We start from the raw sequence: 15,727 nt of genomic DNA, 5'->3' as shown, positions 1-15,727 counted from the left end.
CCTATACTGCGTACAAAAATCGCCTACTTAGAGGAACTAGGTCGCGCGCGCACTCCGAGAACACGGTATTGTTTTTGAATCCATGAATCAGGTAGAGAGTTTCGATCGTCTTTCGCTCTTGAACGAGCACGGTGCCCCATATTTTTTTGCGTAATTTTTGTGTTCAATTTATTCTCCATAAAATTGAGGAAATGAAAAGAATTTTCAAAAGGAATAAAGAGATAAAGCTAAAAGCTTGCTCAAAGCCCGTTACTCAAGGATGCAAATGATGACCTTGAAAGAAACAACTTGAGGAACGTTTTGAGTCTATGTCGTTTAAATTTGCGTGATTTTCCAACAAATTATAAATTAAATTGTTTTATACGCTCGTGACTTTCTACCTATCGAGTTTTTTTCAAGTGTCAGTTTAGAAACCCCTTCTTCCTGCTGCAGGGAAATGTACCGTAAACTACGCAAGTGATTTATGCCAGTACAGGCATAAATGGGTAAGTTTGGCCCACTATATCTCCCAATCAAGCACAGTGACCTACCTTTTTTTATTGTATTTTTTTTTAAACAAACATTGGTAGGGAAAAAATTGCCCAATAACTTTTTTTTCAGAGAATTACCTTAATATTCGCACTGCAAAAGAAGCGTTTTTCCGCCCCCGATAAGATTTGAGAGACGAGCCGGGGAGAGGTTGGCCGGGGTCCTGGGACTAATATCAGTATCTGTATCCCGGCTCACCTCTCGCCGACAGGGAAAGGACAGTTGACACGTCGTGCCTATGTAAGTGGACAGAGCATGCTTTTTTTTATGAAAAATTAAAACCGATGTCTAGTTTCTTTCTCAAATGTTGTCGTAGTTTTGATGAATTATAAAAGGACTTCGTGTGATCCAATTCTGACTGTGACTGCTCGTGATTAACAAATCTCTGTTTTCGTTGAATCTCGTTATTCGACTGCACCGGGCATGCTTTTGTATCTGATCAGAAGAAAAGGGACTCGATATTTTTTTCTTAATATTCATGTCTTTTTTATCTTAACTAACAGTAGATAATTTAAGTAGTTATTTCTCTCAGGCCTCCCCCCTCCTGAGTTGTAAGCTTATTACCAAAACACTGTGGTAGATCAAGGGCGTAGCTAATATGTGTGGGGGGGGAGGGCTTTTTTGTCACATTAAGTAAAACACGGCGTGGAGGTCGACATGACAGTCTGGTGAGTTCCCTTTGTTTGACACAGTGTAACCCCTTCCCCCTTTTTGAAAATACTTGTTACGCCCCAGGTAGATAACACTAACTGATAGAAGATAGCAGTTGAATCGATGAGTACATTAACATTTTAATATCTGGCAATAATACTTTGGCTTTGTACAAAGATGCAAGTCTATTATTCTAGCGGAAACTTTCTTCGCAAACTAGGGGAATCTGTCTTAAACTAAAAGAGGGTATGTCCAGAGACTTGGGGGTGTGAGGGGAATATGGAAAAAGGAAAGCAAAATATATACACAAATGATTATATGCCTCAGAAAAAATAAGATTCAGTTTCGCTGGCGTGTCTCTATTCTCACTACCTAGTTTGTTGATCCTGCATCGTTCTCCTAATTTTCTGACGGAACGCGGAAAGTAAGATCTGAAAATGTAATTCTATTCTGCACGCCTCTGAGAAATGTTCTTTAAGTTGAAATTGTTTCAACTTTCTACTTCTGCTGTCGTTTTATCTTATCATTATTATTGCGTTATTTCAGTTCAGCCACGTAATGAATGTAATGTTTGCAACTTAGAATTGGATAAGCGCAGCATTGGAAATAATATTTTGTCCACTCAGTCACTCTTACAAAACTTGTGCTGTCTGCATTGACAAGCTCTTCGCAAGAGAATAGATATTCTTTTGGTTCCTGTTAACGCTGCGGTAAATCTTTCGTATTTCCAGCAATTTCTATAATCTTTTCGTTTTTATTTGCTTTCCTTGTAAGGTTGTGTTTGTAAGCGGCAACGTTGTATCTGGAAAGCAGTTTTTTAATATCATACATGGTCATAACAGACACCTTGCTCATCGTTTGATTTATGGACCACTAACACTTCCCTGGCTTATGTTAACCCAGTGCGATTTGTTATCCATTTAAATTCATCTTCCCTAGCAGCTGTTTATGAACGAAATGCTCTCTATCCAAACGTGACTGAGTCATTTCCAGGTAACTTTCAACTAGGGATGGTGCACTTGCTAACTTTGTTTGTCGGTACTGGCACGGCTATAGTGTCCATCATGTGTCTTCATACGTCACTAAGTGCTTATAGTTTATGCGCGTGGTTATGGTCTACAAACAGGCCCATGTGTATCCATTTCTGATTGATAGATATGTATTCCAAGTGTACGTATCCATTGCCCTTCTATCTCGGTCCAACGCATGCGTAGCTTATTACACTAACAATGTCTTCACATCGTTTCACATCATACTTTCGTTGGCATAGTTTGATGATGGTGGTGAGGATCCGATGACGATGAAGATGATTGTTGTGTATGTCTACTCCACGTGTTGAGTCTCTTTTTGCAACGAAATAGTTTCTTGAATCCTTTCGAGAACTGGTCACTAAGACACCAGTAAATGATGGGGTTGACACAGCTATTGATGAAAGTTATCATTTGCATAAGGCTGAGTAATGTGAAAAAGTAATGCGGTGGTGGTCCTAGAAAAGCAACAAAATAGGTGATTCATTCGCAACCTTGAAGATATATTTAGCAGGTTACAATAACATTTATGAGCAAGACTCAGACATTGATGTAAATGACGGATCTGTTCACTTATGGTGTCCGGCACCATTTGTCAAGCGAACGGTTCCATCGCTCCTTACATTTGAGCTCCCATTTATAAATTAGGTGCATATGCATCCACATTCTTTCACACAATGAAAGCAGCATTTCGACCATCTCCTCCTAAAAATCTCAGTGATAGCGCTGCAGTGGGATCCTTTCACGTCTTCATCGTACAGCCTTTTTTATTCTGTCCAACATCTAAACTCTAGGTCCTTTTTTCTTTCTATTCTACTTCCAACTCTTTTGTTTTACAATACCATTTTCTTTTTGAATAAAATAAGAATTAATATCGTGGTACAACTAGAGAGGGTGGTAAAGAGTTTGTACATTTAAGGCCAAAATTAATATATGACGCAGAATTTTACAGAAAGGCGGGCGTGGCTCTTGAATTTATCAACCACCATCGTGAGACGTAGTATATATGACCCGCGACTTTTTTCTTTAATTTCGTGGAGACCTCAAGATTTGCTGAAACCTTGCTCATAAGAGGAGAGATTTTAGATTTTCCTTTGGTGAACTTTCTTTCCAAACGGGATCAGGACCCCCCTCATTGCTACCCTCAAAAGATATTGTAGCTGTCGTCGTGAGTCATCGTCTGGTCAGTACAGCTTTTGCAAGGAATATAAAATGATAGTATTAGGTACCTGATAATCCAAAGTCAAGCCACAAGAAGGTGGCATACGTAGGCAACATGCAAATGGCATAGCACAAAACAACAATAACCATCATCCTTAAGACGTTCCGTTTTCTTCTTTGGTTCTTGGGATCCTCTGTCACTCCACTTGAAGGTGAGCTCTCGTCACGATCTTCTTGCCACAGTTTTAATATCATTCTGGTATATGCTGGGGCAATGAATAAAAACGGGAGAAAATAGCAGAAGAGGAAGAGAAATAATGAGTATGCCTTTCTGAGATCTTCTGTAGGAAATACTTCCATGCATCCAAATGGTGGTGCTTGTTTGTAAGCTCCAACTTCAGGCAAAGCAACCAGGAACGAAGACATTGAAACGATTGCTATTATTAGCTTGGCTTGAAATTTTGATAGGGGTGGTGTAAAGGGGAGACAGATTGCGCGGTAGCGTTCGATAGTGATGGCCACCAGGGAACCAGTGGATGCACTCAAATTCATAACCTGCAAAGCTGAAAAAAAATCGCAGTTCGGTGAGAAGGGTTGCTGGAATAGTTGAGTTTGGGTGTAGACATCAGGCTTTGGATGGAATGTGTGGAGTCATTAAAACTAAATCTTGTTTTAGACAGTAACGGAAGTCCATTCTTCAAGACTTTCACTCCATGAATTGTCAATCAAGAAACGTCATTTCCTTTTTATTTTCGTCGATTTATCGAGAGAGTAATCTTCACGTTGTTCGCCAATATGCTTGTAATTATGCTTGGCTGGGCTTAAAGAGTAATTAGTCAAATAATATTCGTGATGAAGGGTTGAAAAAAGAAATTAGTCTTGTGGATTCTTCTTCAACGAAAAGCTAACTATCATTTTTGTTCTGACCATACTAAATCTAATTAGGTATTAAAAAAATGTATAAAGGTGTTAACAGTTAGGTTCACGTGGAAAGCTTGATTTTTTCGCTTTTTTTAATCCCTCTTGACTATTTCAATACCGGATTGCCAGTGTTGTCGTCGACTCCATTTCCGACATAACGTTTCGGCGACTCATGTGGGGGTAACGAACCCACACCATGCTGGAAAAAGCAGAGTGAATTATGGAATTATCTCAGGAAGTCCACTTACTCGGCATTGTTTTACACCAGAAGAGTCCAAAAGGCCATGACTTAAGTTGATTGTAAATTAGCGTGAACGGAATGTTGAATAAGCACACCAGGATATCCCACACGGCTAAGTTCACTAAAAACAAATTCATAGCAGTCTGCATTCTTTGGTTCTTGTACACCACCGCACAAACCATCACGTTACCAATAGACCCTTCCAGAAAGAACAAACAAAAGAATGGAATAAAGTAATGCACCTTAGATTTAAATAGAAAGGGTGTAGCATTAAAGGATTAAAAAACTCTACAGGTAATTTTAATGAAGTCTGGGTTCTGTTATCAAACGAAAAATATTTACAAAAGATTATTGGTCCTAAATATAAAGAGACATCCATCAGTGATGAGTTAATGAACTAAAACTAATGTGCATTGCTCACATCATGACTTTTATTTCAAATACATAGTTTCAACTTTCGGCTCCTGAAGTAACCGAAAGATGAAACTCTGCGATTGTTTTTAATGCATTTATACACATGCTGATATCAGGAAAAGCCGGCTTTTGGTAAAGGGGCATATGGCCTATGTTCAATATGTTTTAGTTCTTTTAACTCATCAGTGATGGAAGCCTTTTTTTTAGACCAATAATCGAGAGGTTTGATACATTTTTGTTAGGAAAATCAGGCAACTAGAGTATACATATCGCAAAAAGGTGCATTCGTTTTTTTTCTTTCCCAACCATAGTGCTTGTAAAGGATAGTCGTTAGTCGTAATAATCACCAGCGAAAGCCCATGTTGTTCTCAAACGTGTGAACAGCAGATGAGAACTGGAGTAAAGAAAAGTTTTAAGACTTGGAAAAGAAGGAAAAGTATTAATATAATACAATGTTAGTTAAAAAGAAGCAGACACAACGTGTTGAAGCGTAAACCAGCATTCCTGTAGCCCATATTGAAGCTGAGCAAAGTACAATTAAACAATGTTTATCGTTGGGTGTCGAGTCATTTAGCTGTTTGATTAGCAGTTACAGGTTAGTAGTTTGGATAGCGCTTTAATAGTTTTCTGTCGTTGATCTATGTTGCACAGCGAGGAAACTGAACTTGAACGCCTCGTTTGTGTTTTTCACCGGAGAAATGAGAAATAAGTTCCAAACCCGGAACAAGCTGTCATTTTGATAGATTTGACTTTTCACTTTTGCAAACATTTATTAAAACCATCAAAATTGAAATAAATGGACTTAACTATTTACACACAAGGTGCTATACAAATGAAACTCTGGGAGTCTATGTATTCAAAAAAATTTTAATTTAAGACAACTGTCGTTCATTTCATTCTAATAGATAATTAGAAGGGAGCATTCCGAGACATCACGACGAGACCCTTTGGTAATCTCGTAACACTGATTCATGTATCTTTACATCTTTACGTCAATCGCAATTACTCAAAGGACCTTTATTAAAACCTAATTGCGTGCTTTTAACTAAACGCGAGGCTTGTGTTAGGAAAACATTCGAGCAGACAGTTCACTGGTCTTCACTTCCGCGTATTTCATGATATTTATCTGTTTCCTGGTGCCGACTAAAGTTTACTGCCAATGATGCTATAATTGGTTTATATCACAACATTTTTAAGGAGATAAATATTTGTTGTTTAAACAAATTGAATTAATTAACAGTCCACCCCATTTACCAACAGTCTGGCGTCGTGTAGATTTTTGTTTTTCTTTTGTTCTTAATAACAAATCCGTGAAATCGACTTGGCAAAGTGGAGTTAAACGATGGCCGCAGACTGACTAATTCTTGACATTGCAGTCAGTCATTGTGAGGGTCGAGAGAGATAAATTAAACTCAGACGATTAAAGACATATCCTGAGAGTTAAAAATGTTCACGGCTTTGGTCATTAACCATGAACCATGGGTTAAGCTTTTTAAAAAATTTCAACGCATAGTTAGTACTTAATTATCACTCTGTAAAGAGTTGATCAGACATTCACGGAGCGAATGGAATGTGTTTTTCTTTCGTATTAACTCGTTTCAAAGGATTTGGGAGTAAATGCGCTAAGAAGTTCAAATAATTCATAAACAATTTCGATAAATTGTACGCAGGAAATGGGAAGCAATAAGCAACCACTTATTTATCTGAGCGTGGGAAAGCACCAATTACGATAAGGTCTCGTTCACTACCCTCAGTGTCGTGCTTACTGACTCTATTCTGCTCCTTTGTCACTTCGCTTTGTTTAAATTGACTACATGCTGAGCGGCTGTAATAACACTGAAATTTGTTCACGGTCAGGGGAGTTATAATAGGTATTAGCTAATTGACCGCCGGTGAAATTAAAAGGAGGCCAAAAAAACCTTCAGTTTATCAGTCACAAAATCACTGAAAGACGGCCAGTGCCAGCGCCCATGACCCGAGAAAATAATTTGAATATTCTTTCCCCGTTAATGCCAACTTCAGTTCATTCGATATAAAATTTCTCTTTCCTCATTTTATGTGGAAATGTTTAAGGACAGTGAAGCAAGTATCCCTTGTTGAATTATGATACGCATTAATATGTACATTGTGCTTTAAGAAATCAAAGCTGAGTGAATCTGATGGTTAAAAAGCTTACAACAAATTCTTGCTTCATGGTTCACACGACAGCCAGAAAATCAAAATCGATCCGTCCACTGTTTGTGTAACATCTATCGAATGCGCCTTTGCAAATAGACTTTCCATACTGAATTTTTAGCTTAAAACGAAGAAACCGAGAAGTATGGATATGATTGCCCTTTGGAGAAAAAATCAGCTGCTAGATCAGAGCAATTAATTATTCTAAAACCTTTTTTTCAAAAAAGAAAAAGACTGCTTAAATTTTTTCATTTACAGCTAACAATCCCAAATGTGACCTTCTTGTCAAATTGATTATTGCATGCACAAATGAAGTTTAATCAGTTTTGCAAGTTTTCTTACCTACGAAAACAATAATGGCTCCAATAATCCAGCGTATTGTGATGACCCACAACGGATCGTAAACCTCTTCTGGTGTGGCTGTCGTGGTCATGCTTGTTACATTACTAGTGCTCATTACTGCGGTAGTTGAGGTGGCGTCCATCTCAGTTTGGAGACGATGTGCTCTGTTGTCACAGAAACATATAAATGATTAATAAACTACCTATTACCTGACTGAAAGACGCATATTCAAATGGTTATTTAAGAGAAACGTGACGTATGGAAGGTTTGATTTGATCGAAAGACGTCATTCTTTTGAAACAGATGTATTTAAGTTATTAGAATTACCCAAGTGCTGAGGGCTCAACGTAACTAAATGTCAGCTAATGGTACTTTGAAGAAGAAAGAAGTCACTTAATTTACGACCATCATCTGTGACTGATTAATTGACTAGAGCCATGCAATGAGACGCACAAAGGCTATGTTCCGTCAAATGATTGACGAATGTTTACAGACGATCAGGTTGATCACGATCCCAAACACAGAATGAGTCAATGTCAGGTGATTGACGGTGACTTAAACAAACTTTTCCTTGGTCTGAAGACCATGCTTCAACAGTCAAATTAAAAATATACTGTATGGCTCGAAGCAAGCAGAAACTTCTCCAAATTCAACAAAAATGCATCCTTCCGTACAACACTTACTTACAATCCCAAACCGTGAGGTCGAAGTTCTTCGCTAGAGAATGTTCTTTCAATCCTTATTAGAAACTTCGCGCTTACCACTGAGTTGTTTTTTAGTTTTAACGTGCTAAACAATATGACGTCATAACAGGGGGTAAAAAAAACGCTCCATCATTTCCTTTGTTATGTCTTTTTTTCATGGCAAATACCAAACACAGTGGGAAAAGATAAAAAGCTGGATTCAAGGAGAGCGCGTGTGGTGCCCTCTGGAATGTCCGTTTCACGTTTCTTTTAGTGAATATCCCAATGGGTTAAAAACAATGAGTCGCTGCTCTTGACCGAAATTGTAACCCGTCTCTCAAGTGCTTTTATTCAACGCTTGTGTTTCTCTAAGCTGTGATTTGCATTTGACTTTTTAACAAAGGTGCAATTACAATGGCGTTAATCTGTCCGCAATATTAAGCGCTTTTATGCACAAAGAAAGAGGTTTTGCTTAAACGTCACTGGTTGTGTTTCATGATAACAGAAATATTGTGACATACTGCAAAAGTGTGACAGGAAGGCACACTCGTTTTGACGAGAGACTCCATCACAGATCACTCGATATTGAACATTTTAAAGCAGACGCTTACTATTCATTGTTGCGGTTTAAAACTGATTTGATGATAAAACATTTTACTCGAGCTCTTTCCAGCGAAGTATCCAGTATAACGTACTTTGTTTTGAGCAAATGTTCAAATCGTTGACTTTCTGACTTTCAAAGAGATTTTTCGGTGAGTCCCACCAACATGGAAATTTGTAATTACGCCTTTATTATCCAGATTTTCTTTTCTTGTATTCATTTTAATCTATTTATAGCGTCCCCGGTTTGAAAGTGCTTTCAATTCGCTTTCATATCACCGTAGATTCATGAGTTTCTAGTACCACTTAACGCAAATAAAAAACAATACTATATCGCTGGTCATGCGAAACCACACTGCTGGTCTTGAAAGTTTGCCGACTGGAGGAACGAATTCTACAGTTTGTCACGAAAACAAAACGAAGTACCTCGCAATTTGAGCTTGAAAGAAAAACCAGAATGGCCTGATATGATCAAAGGAAGTACTTAAAAGAGAAACTGACGTGCTCAAACGACACTATTATAAGTCACTCTCACGTCACGTCACAGGTTTTCCTTGTCACCTTTTCTAACAGGGATAGGGGGTATCACAAAAGCATGGTATGGGAACATTTATTATGATTCTTCGTCAAAACAAAGTCACAAAGACTCCCAAAGTCTCTTGAGTATCAGAGGTCCGTGTCTCTTTTGCTTATGATAAAGGAGAATCATATATTTCTTTCTTGAGACCACCTCTATGGTTCCGATTAACGCGGAGATTGATCGGCATTTTGCGACATACGTGTGACAAAACTGTCCGTATAAAAGCAGCGTTTTATACCGGGGAAGAAACCCTACGTTGTATCATTCCTTTCCTAATAAAGAAAACCAGGAAACGATGGTTGTCGTAATGTCGAATGGCAGTGCGTGCAACTTGTGTTTCGTTTCAAACACGAGCTTATCTGACATTTTGTCATTTAAAACATTCTGACAGACTGTTGGTAGCTGGCGAACAAAAATAGACAAGATTTTGAATTGTCTGCTCGAAGTAACTCTTAGACGGCCGCGCCTCTCAAGAACACTGTTGTACTACACGTTATTCTAAACCGAGACTAGTGGTGTTGACAGACCTTCCATGATCGATCTGTGACTGAGCCAGAAAAAATTACAGAGTGATATCAAACGTCTTAAAAAAAAAAAAAAAAACCCTCGCGACTCAGCGTTTTGAATAGATGAGTTTATATTTCCTGGAGCAGACAACGGAAAGAATGACTTAAGATATAGCGTGGCAAACTTGCTGTATTTTATTTCCTGAGCCGAGAATCAATTATCTCTCAAAAACCACCATTGAAATAAAGAAAAAACAGTTCTTCCCGATATAGTTGTAATCGGCAAAACACTAGATAGTCAACATGCTTCATATGGAAACATGTAAGGTCAAGGAAAGCCATTTATGAATAACTCCCATGTCAATCGCGTGAATTTCAAAACAAAACAAAAGCGCTGAATGTATCAAGAGCCATTAATATTGAGGAAAACTATACGTATGTCTAATAAGGTGAATCAACAACATTGTCATTTTCTAGCAACGTTTTTATTGCAACTGAGCAGTGAGCATTGCAGAACTTACGATAAAACTTCCAAAAAACGAAAAAATGCTTGAAAAACGTCAGTGATCTTTTTTCGGCCTCAAGTACGATGCAGTTACCCTTATGTTTAGAAAATTATAGGTTAGGAGCTCATTTAAGACCAACTCAACTGGCACCAAATTTGTGCGTCTTAAAATAACGTTTCTTTTCATTGGACGAATTTTCTTTTGAGTTGAAACGCTAGTGAAAGAAATCACAACTTAATGAACTCAGAGCTACGGGATTACCGCTCCGGTGGGTGTTTGGGCGCCAGTGCTTTTAATCCGATTCTTGTAACAGGAAATGAGGGCCGAAGGAACCAAATTAAATTTTAACATTTCTCTCTAAAAGCATGTGACCATCTTCTTGCAATCCATGTCCTTTGGATTATTTTAGCTTAATGGTGGCATGAACTCTGAAAACATTTTATGGCATGGCAGAGGTCGCGAATTGAGACATATTTTCGTGAATTACTTACACTGTAGATAAATTTCGGATAAATCTTTTCTATCTTCGTTATCTTACCACAGGCAGGGAGTTTGATTACTATCTGTTGGCGGACCATAAAGTTAAAGACGGAACAAGGACCACGCATCAGGATAAGAACATGCACACATGTCACATTGTCTTTATGGGTGCTAAGCCGTTATCGGTTGAAATATTTTTAAGCGCACGAGTGTCTACCTACATCCATGGCCAAGTGTATATTATAAATGCCTATAAACTTATAGGCCTTTTTAACAATTCAATTCTCAATTTAAGATTATATACATCATCTCATGATTTTCTTCTTATAAATCGCAGATCACACTCTTCTACTCCTGAATTAGCAATAGAGAAAAATGCCGTTTCAAAAACTGTCGCACCACTTACCACTTATCGAGGACACACACAAAAAATTTACATATTTATGGCTAAGTACGAAAAGCTTTTCTGAAAACTTTCTTTTCAGTAACTCATGAAAGAGAGAAATCTTCGTCATCCGGTCTCAGAACCAGTAAGCGCTAGTAGAAGCGAACTTTGTAGCTTTTATCCTGTATAATCTCAAACACATGTTGGATATATGAGTTATATAATTTGCATAATACATCTGTGTTGGTTGGAACACGAACAATCGTTGTGAAGAAATTTGATCCAAAAAATAATTTCATGCTTTTAGAAAAATACGGATCTTGTTAATATAAACAGTTTACAACTTATTTTTATTAAAGGTTGCACCGGGTCAGATCAAATTGGCAGTAAGTGAACAGAAACACAGCGTGAATCAGCCAATGGCGAAGGCTTTAAAGGGAATTTCTATTGACTTACGAACCCTCCTACTAAAACGACTGTCTGCCGGAACAGTTCTCTAGTACACAACGTCTGTCTGTTTGACAAATTATGATTGCAAGAATTGGCTCCAAAAGCCAGAATAATGATGTAATCAACTTGCGTTGGAAAACAATGGCCAAAAAACGTATTGTACTGTAGGAAGTATGTGGGCTAAAATGCATTAGTTGATCTTGGGAACTTTTAACTTTGATTAAAATTTCCCATGAATGGTACCATAAATGAGCGATGAATATTTCAACTAACAGCACTTTTATGACTGCTTGCTGTCAGGAAAAGTAACCAGGTTAGTTTGAATTAGGACTGTTGGAACTCATCTGTCAGGTGGGAACCAGTATAACTTATTTACCTTCGTGATCCAGGCTGTACTTCTGTTTGGTGCTAGCGTGAGCCACAGCAAATTATCTAAGCAGTCTGTTCACCGTTTTACCAAGTTAATTAGGATTTCTCGTTACTTAGTCTGTTTTTATGCATACTAGACTTGGTCACGAAGCGACTCCTATTGTATACAAGCCGCATAGAAAGCTTTCTTAATTAAGGAAGACATCATCACAAAGCAGATAGTCACTCCGCACTTTGCCCGTCAATCGTTCCGCCAGTGACTGACAAGTAGTTCTCTACAGCTGCTAGACAAAGTCGCTAAACTAAGGTTTTGAAAAGTAAACTAATGCGTGAATAGCCTCGCCCTTACTGAAAAGTTTCTGTTTTGAGAGCATAACCACCGGGTCTTCTTGAAAATGTCCAAAGACGAATACAGCGCATCATAAGAGAGTGCAAACGTGATTGACCTCATTTCAGTAACGCCCGTTTTTTCACGTTGGCATGTAAAGACAAGGACGTTTTGTTTCAATGTTTGCTTAAGTATCAGTCTACATTGCTTGCATTTTGGTACTCCAGATACAAACATTTTGTTTTTAAAAAAAGAGAGAAAATGTCGATGCCTAGATGAAAAGAGTAAGATAATCTTAAATATGTCTTTCGCCCCAGTGCGATGTAAAAGAGCCTCTCTCCAACCCTTAATTTTCAAAAACGTCATTCCTATAGTATGAGAATGATTCATTGTGATTTCAACTGAAGCATTGACAGAAACACACTCCAGATGTTCACTTAGTTTGGGCTGTTGACCCTAATTTTTGTTAAACATGATCGTAAACTGCTGCTTGTGAAAAAGCGATAAGCAAAGTTATTATTAAAGAGCAAGTGGGATCATTAAATGTTTATAGATGGGAAGTCAATATTGTCCGAGAATACCAATCAGAATGCAGACCTTCTATTAATCGAGATACGGTCAACGGCTGTAAATATTCATTTAGTGTCTCAGTCCTGGCAGAGTTTTCCTACTTAAATTCTATCAATCACGACTTTCACTCAGCTACAGATTTATGATGTAACCGAGGAAAAATTTCAAACACGTGGAAGTCGGTTCCTTACTTCATGGCACCTGCCTGAAAGCGAATTTTTGAGGTTATGCTGGATGAACATTGCAGCGATTTAATGATGCTCACGTCTAAAACTAATGCATACGATAAATGATCGCTTTTTGGCGGAGGAGATAGAGGAGTTTACACAAGTTCATGTAACGTTAAGGCTCAAAATCCATATGCTATCAAGTGACAACAGACATTTTGCAATAATTTCAACATTTTAAAAAAATATATGATTGGCCAAAGAGAATGAGTTTGATTTAAACCTGAGCGCTCTTCAAACACCTCGAGTGTATGGCGAGTGATTCTTTTAACATGAAGACAGAATTTAGGATACGTGTTTACAAACAGCGACCCCTTTTCTCTTTGGAACGTTGTCATCATGACCTTGTATACTCAGTCAGACAAAGTGTCGACTGAGTCACTAACGCAACTATCATCACTGTTGCTGCGAGGTGTTTACAAAGAGTGGGATGTTATCATGGTGGTAAATGCGTTTTAAGGTGAATTAGGCGCTTACACCTTAGGCTGAACGACTAATCTCTGAACTAGATGGCTTGGAAAGCGCTTGTCTCAGAGTTCATTGAGATTAAAGATGACTCATTTCATCATGTAATAATAAAATTAACGTACCGTCGACAAAGTTCCTTGAGTTGGACAATGTTCAGCTCAATTGATCATAGTAGTTGAAAACACATCCGTGTATCCTTGAGATGGGTGAACAATGTTCATAGTTCACTGTCCCTCAATGTTATATCATGTCACATCATCTTGTCCAAAGCGAAAAAAAAATGAAAATGGCAAAGAGCGTGCAATGATTCCTGAATTGATGACTCTGGCTCAAATGAAACAAATAATGGATGAAATTGTGTCACTGTCGTATGAAACCACGTCTAGATTATTGTCAACGGAGGATCAGATCGTATCGTTAATTAAACAACCAGAAGAGAGGTCGTGATATTTAGAGCGTATCTCATGACGTTATTCTTAAACTCACGATATAAAGCCAGTGTTATATGCGTCTACCCCTTCACACAAAAGTGCAGAGTTATCCAAAAAGAAAAGAAATCAATAAGTGTTCCGTAAGGAAGGATTTATACTGAATTGTAGCATAAATGACATGACCATTGTTATCTGAATTTGATCCATGATCAACAAAAATATTTTAGTTTGTCATCTTATTGATTTTATCACTAAGAAAATATTAGTGGGACGGCGGAGAGATTATTAAAAGGAAGTCGAGTAAAAAACTAACTTTAAAAGTTGAAAATTACTTAATTTGTCCATAAGCTCAGAAGATCACCACAATCGCGGCTAATGATTCGATGCAATTAATATTAATTGCTGTCCTGCAGGGAAATTGAATGTCGTGAATGGAATCGTAATTCACGTGCATACATCTGAAGAATGGATACAATGCATCTCTTATATCTGAAATTGGTTTCATTGTAGCTTTCCAATCGCCAAGCATACAAAGCTGTTGCTCATAGCCAGTATTGGTTTCAACCCAGCAACTGGCTGATGAAATTAGTTATACAGAGGAACTAGAATGAGTGATCATGTAAAAATGATTCCTATCACTTCACCACCGAATATCAATCAACAGCTGAACAGTTAAGGGATTCAGCTGGCATAACTTGGACAAAATTGCGATTCGTCAAACGATTGTTATTCAATCCCCGCATCAGTGAAATGAGTTATCACGTTATTTGATTAAGAGAATTTGTTAATTTACTTACAAGAGGAGAATGGCCTCAAATTTATCTTCAACTTCACTTTTTGAGTCCTTCAGCGCTCTGTGTTTGTGCCACCTTTTTGTTGATATCACTCTCAAGTTTTGACCAACTCGCTATCAATGTGTCAAAAACAACAAACAGGTCTTGAAAGAACGATAAACATTTGCAACTGACTAATTTTGCTATTTTTATAGCATTTTTGCGGCTAGATTTTGCAATACTCGCGAATGGGTTTTACTGCGACTCACTTCAAGGACGCAAATGATGATAAGTATTTTGAAATAAAAATAAATAAAGTTATCATAATCTTTGGCCTTGCATAACTTGTGTGATCCAGTGCTCGCCTTTCCCGAAAGAGTACGTACAGGTTAGAACATCACCAATCAAGACATGCGCACTAGCTACTCTTGCAAGGCAGACCGGATTCAAGGGTCTCAAAACAAATTTTGTGTCGAATCGCATGAGAACGGCGCGTCAGAAGTGTCTCAATATATTTTTGATCTATCTAGGCAACGTGGAAGCTCAGATTTTTTTTCTTAACGTTTTTATTGAAGCATGAGAGGTGATTTTTTAGCAGCATGTTAGTCTAAAAAACTATTCAGAAAGCTTAGGATCACGGTAAATAGCACGGTCAAAAGGGACTAGGTAAAGAAGGGTTTGAAATTACAACTGCATGGTGTCTCTTAAAAATTGTAAGCTTGAATTTTCGCGTTTATTCTATGAGATAAAGCGGAAGAATAAATTTGAAATTTATTTTTTATAGAATAAGTATTAGTTTCACTTTGGGTCCTTCTTTTCGCGTCAAACCGGCTGCTGTCTTCTGACGGAGTGGAAGCTAATTAATCATGAGCTTCCCACTATTCAGAAAGCTTAGGATCACGGTAAATAG

General features: G+C 37.9%; 1 protein-coding gene across 11 annotated transcripts in view; it reads right to left on the bottom strand.

Moving 5' to 3' along the window:
- Window positions 1-1,298: 1,298 nt before the first annotated feature.
- LOC131794687 (neuropeptide FF receptor 1-like) overlaps window positions 1,299-15,727 on the bottom strand; it is a 30,880-nt gene continuing 16,451 nt past the window's right edge. For 4 of the 11 annotated variants that reach the window (XM_059112222.2, XM_059112223.2, XM_059112225.2 and 1 more), the window contains exons 3-6: window positions 7,462-7,625; window positions 4,538-4,729; window positions 3,437-3,931; window positions 1,299-2,665 (exon numbers count right to left, since the gene is read on the bottom strand). In XM_059112222.2, the coding sequence (XP_058968205.2) occupies window positions 2,430-2,665; window positions 3,437-3,931; window positions 4,538-4,729; window positions 7,462-7,603 (1,065 nt within the window). In that variant the 5' untranslated portion in view covers window positions 7,604-7,625 and the 3' untranslated portion in view covers window positions 1,299-2,429. Of the gene's footprint in view, window positions 2,666-3,436; window positions 3,932-4,537; window positions 4,730-7,461; window positions 7,626-7,788; window positions 7,810-8,144; window positions 8,385-12,027; window positions 12,385-13,735; window positions 14,185-14,841; window positions 14,952-15,727 lie in introns of those variants that run through there. The other 7 variants (XM_066164941.1, XM_066164942.1, XM_059112229.2 and 4 more) reach the window with 7 other exon arrangements.

The sequence above is a fragment of the Pocillopora verrucosa genome, chromosome 4 (assembly GCF_036669915.1).
Source record: "Pocillopora verrucosa isolate sample1 chromosome 4, ASM3666991v2, whole genome shotgun sequence".
NCBI classification, from domain to species: Eukaryota; Metazoa; Cnidaria; class Anthozoa; order Scleractinia; family Pocilloporidae; genus Pocillopora; species Pocillopora verrucosa.
This window is presented reverse-complemented; position numbering and strand designations above follow the sequence as displayed.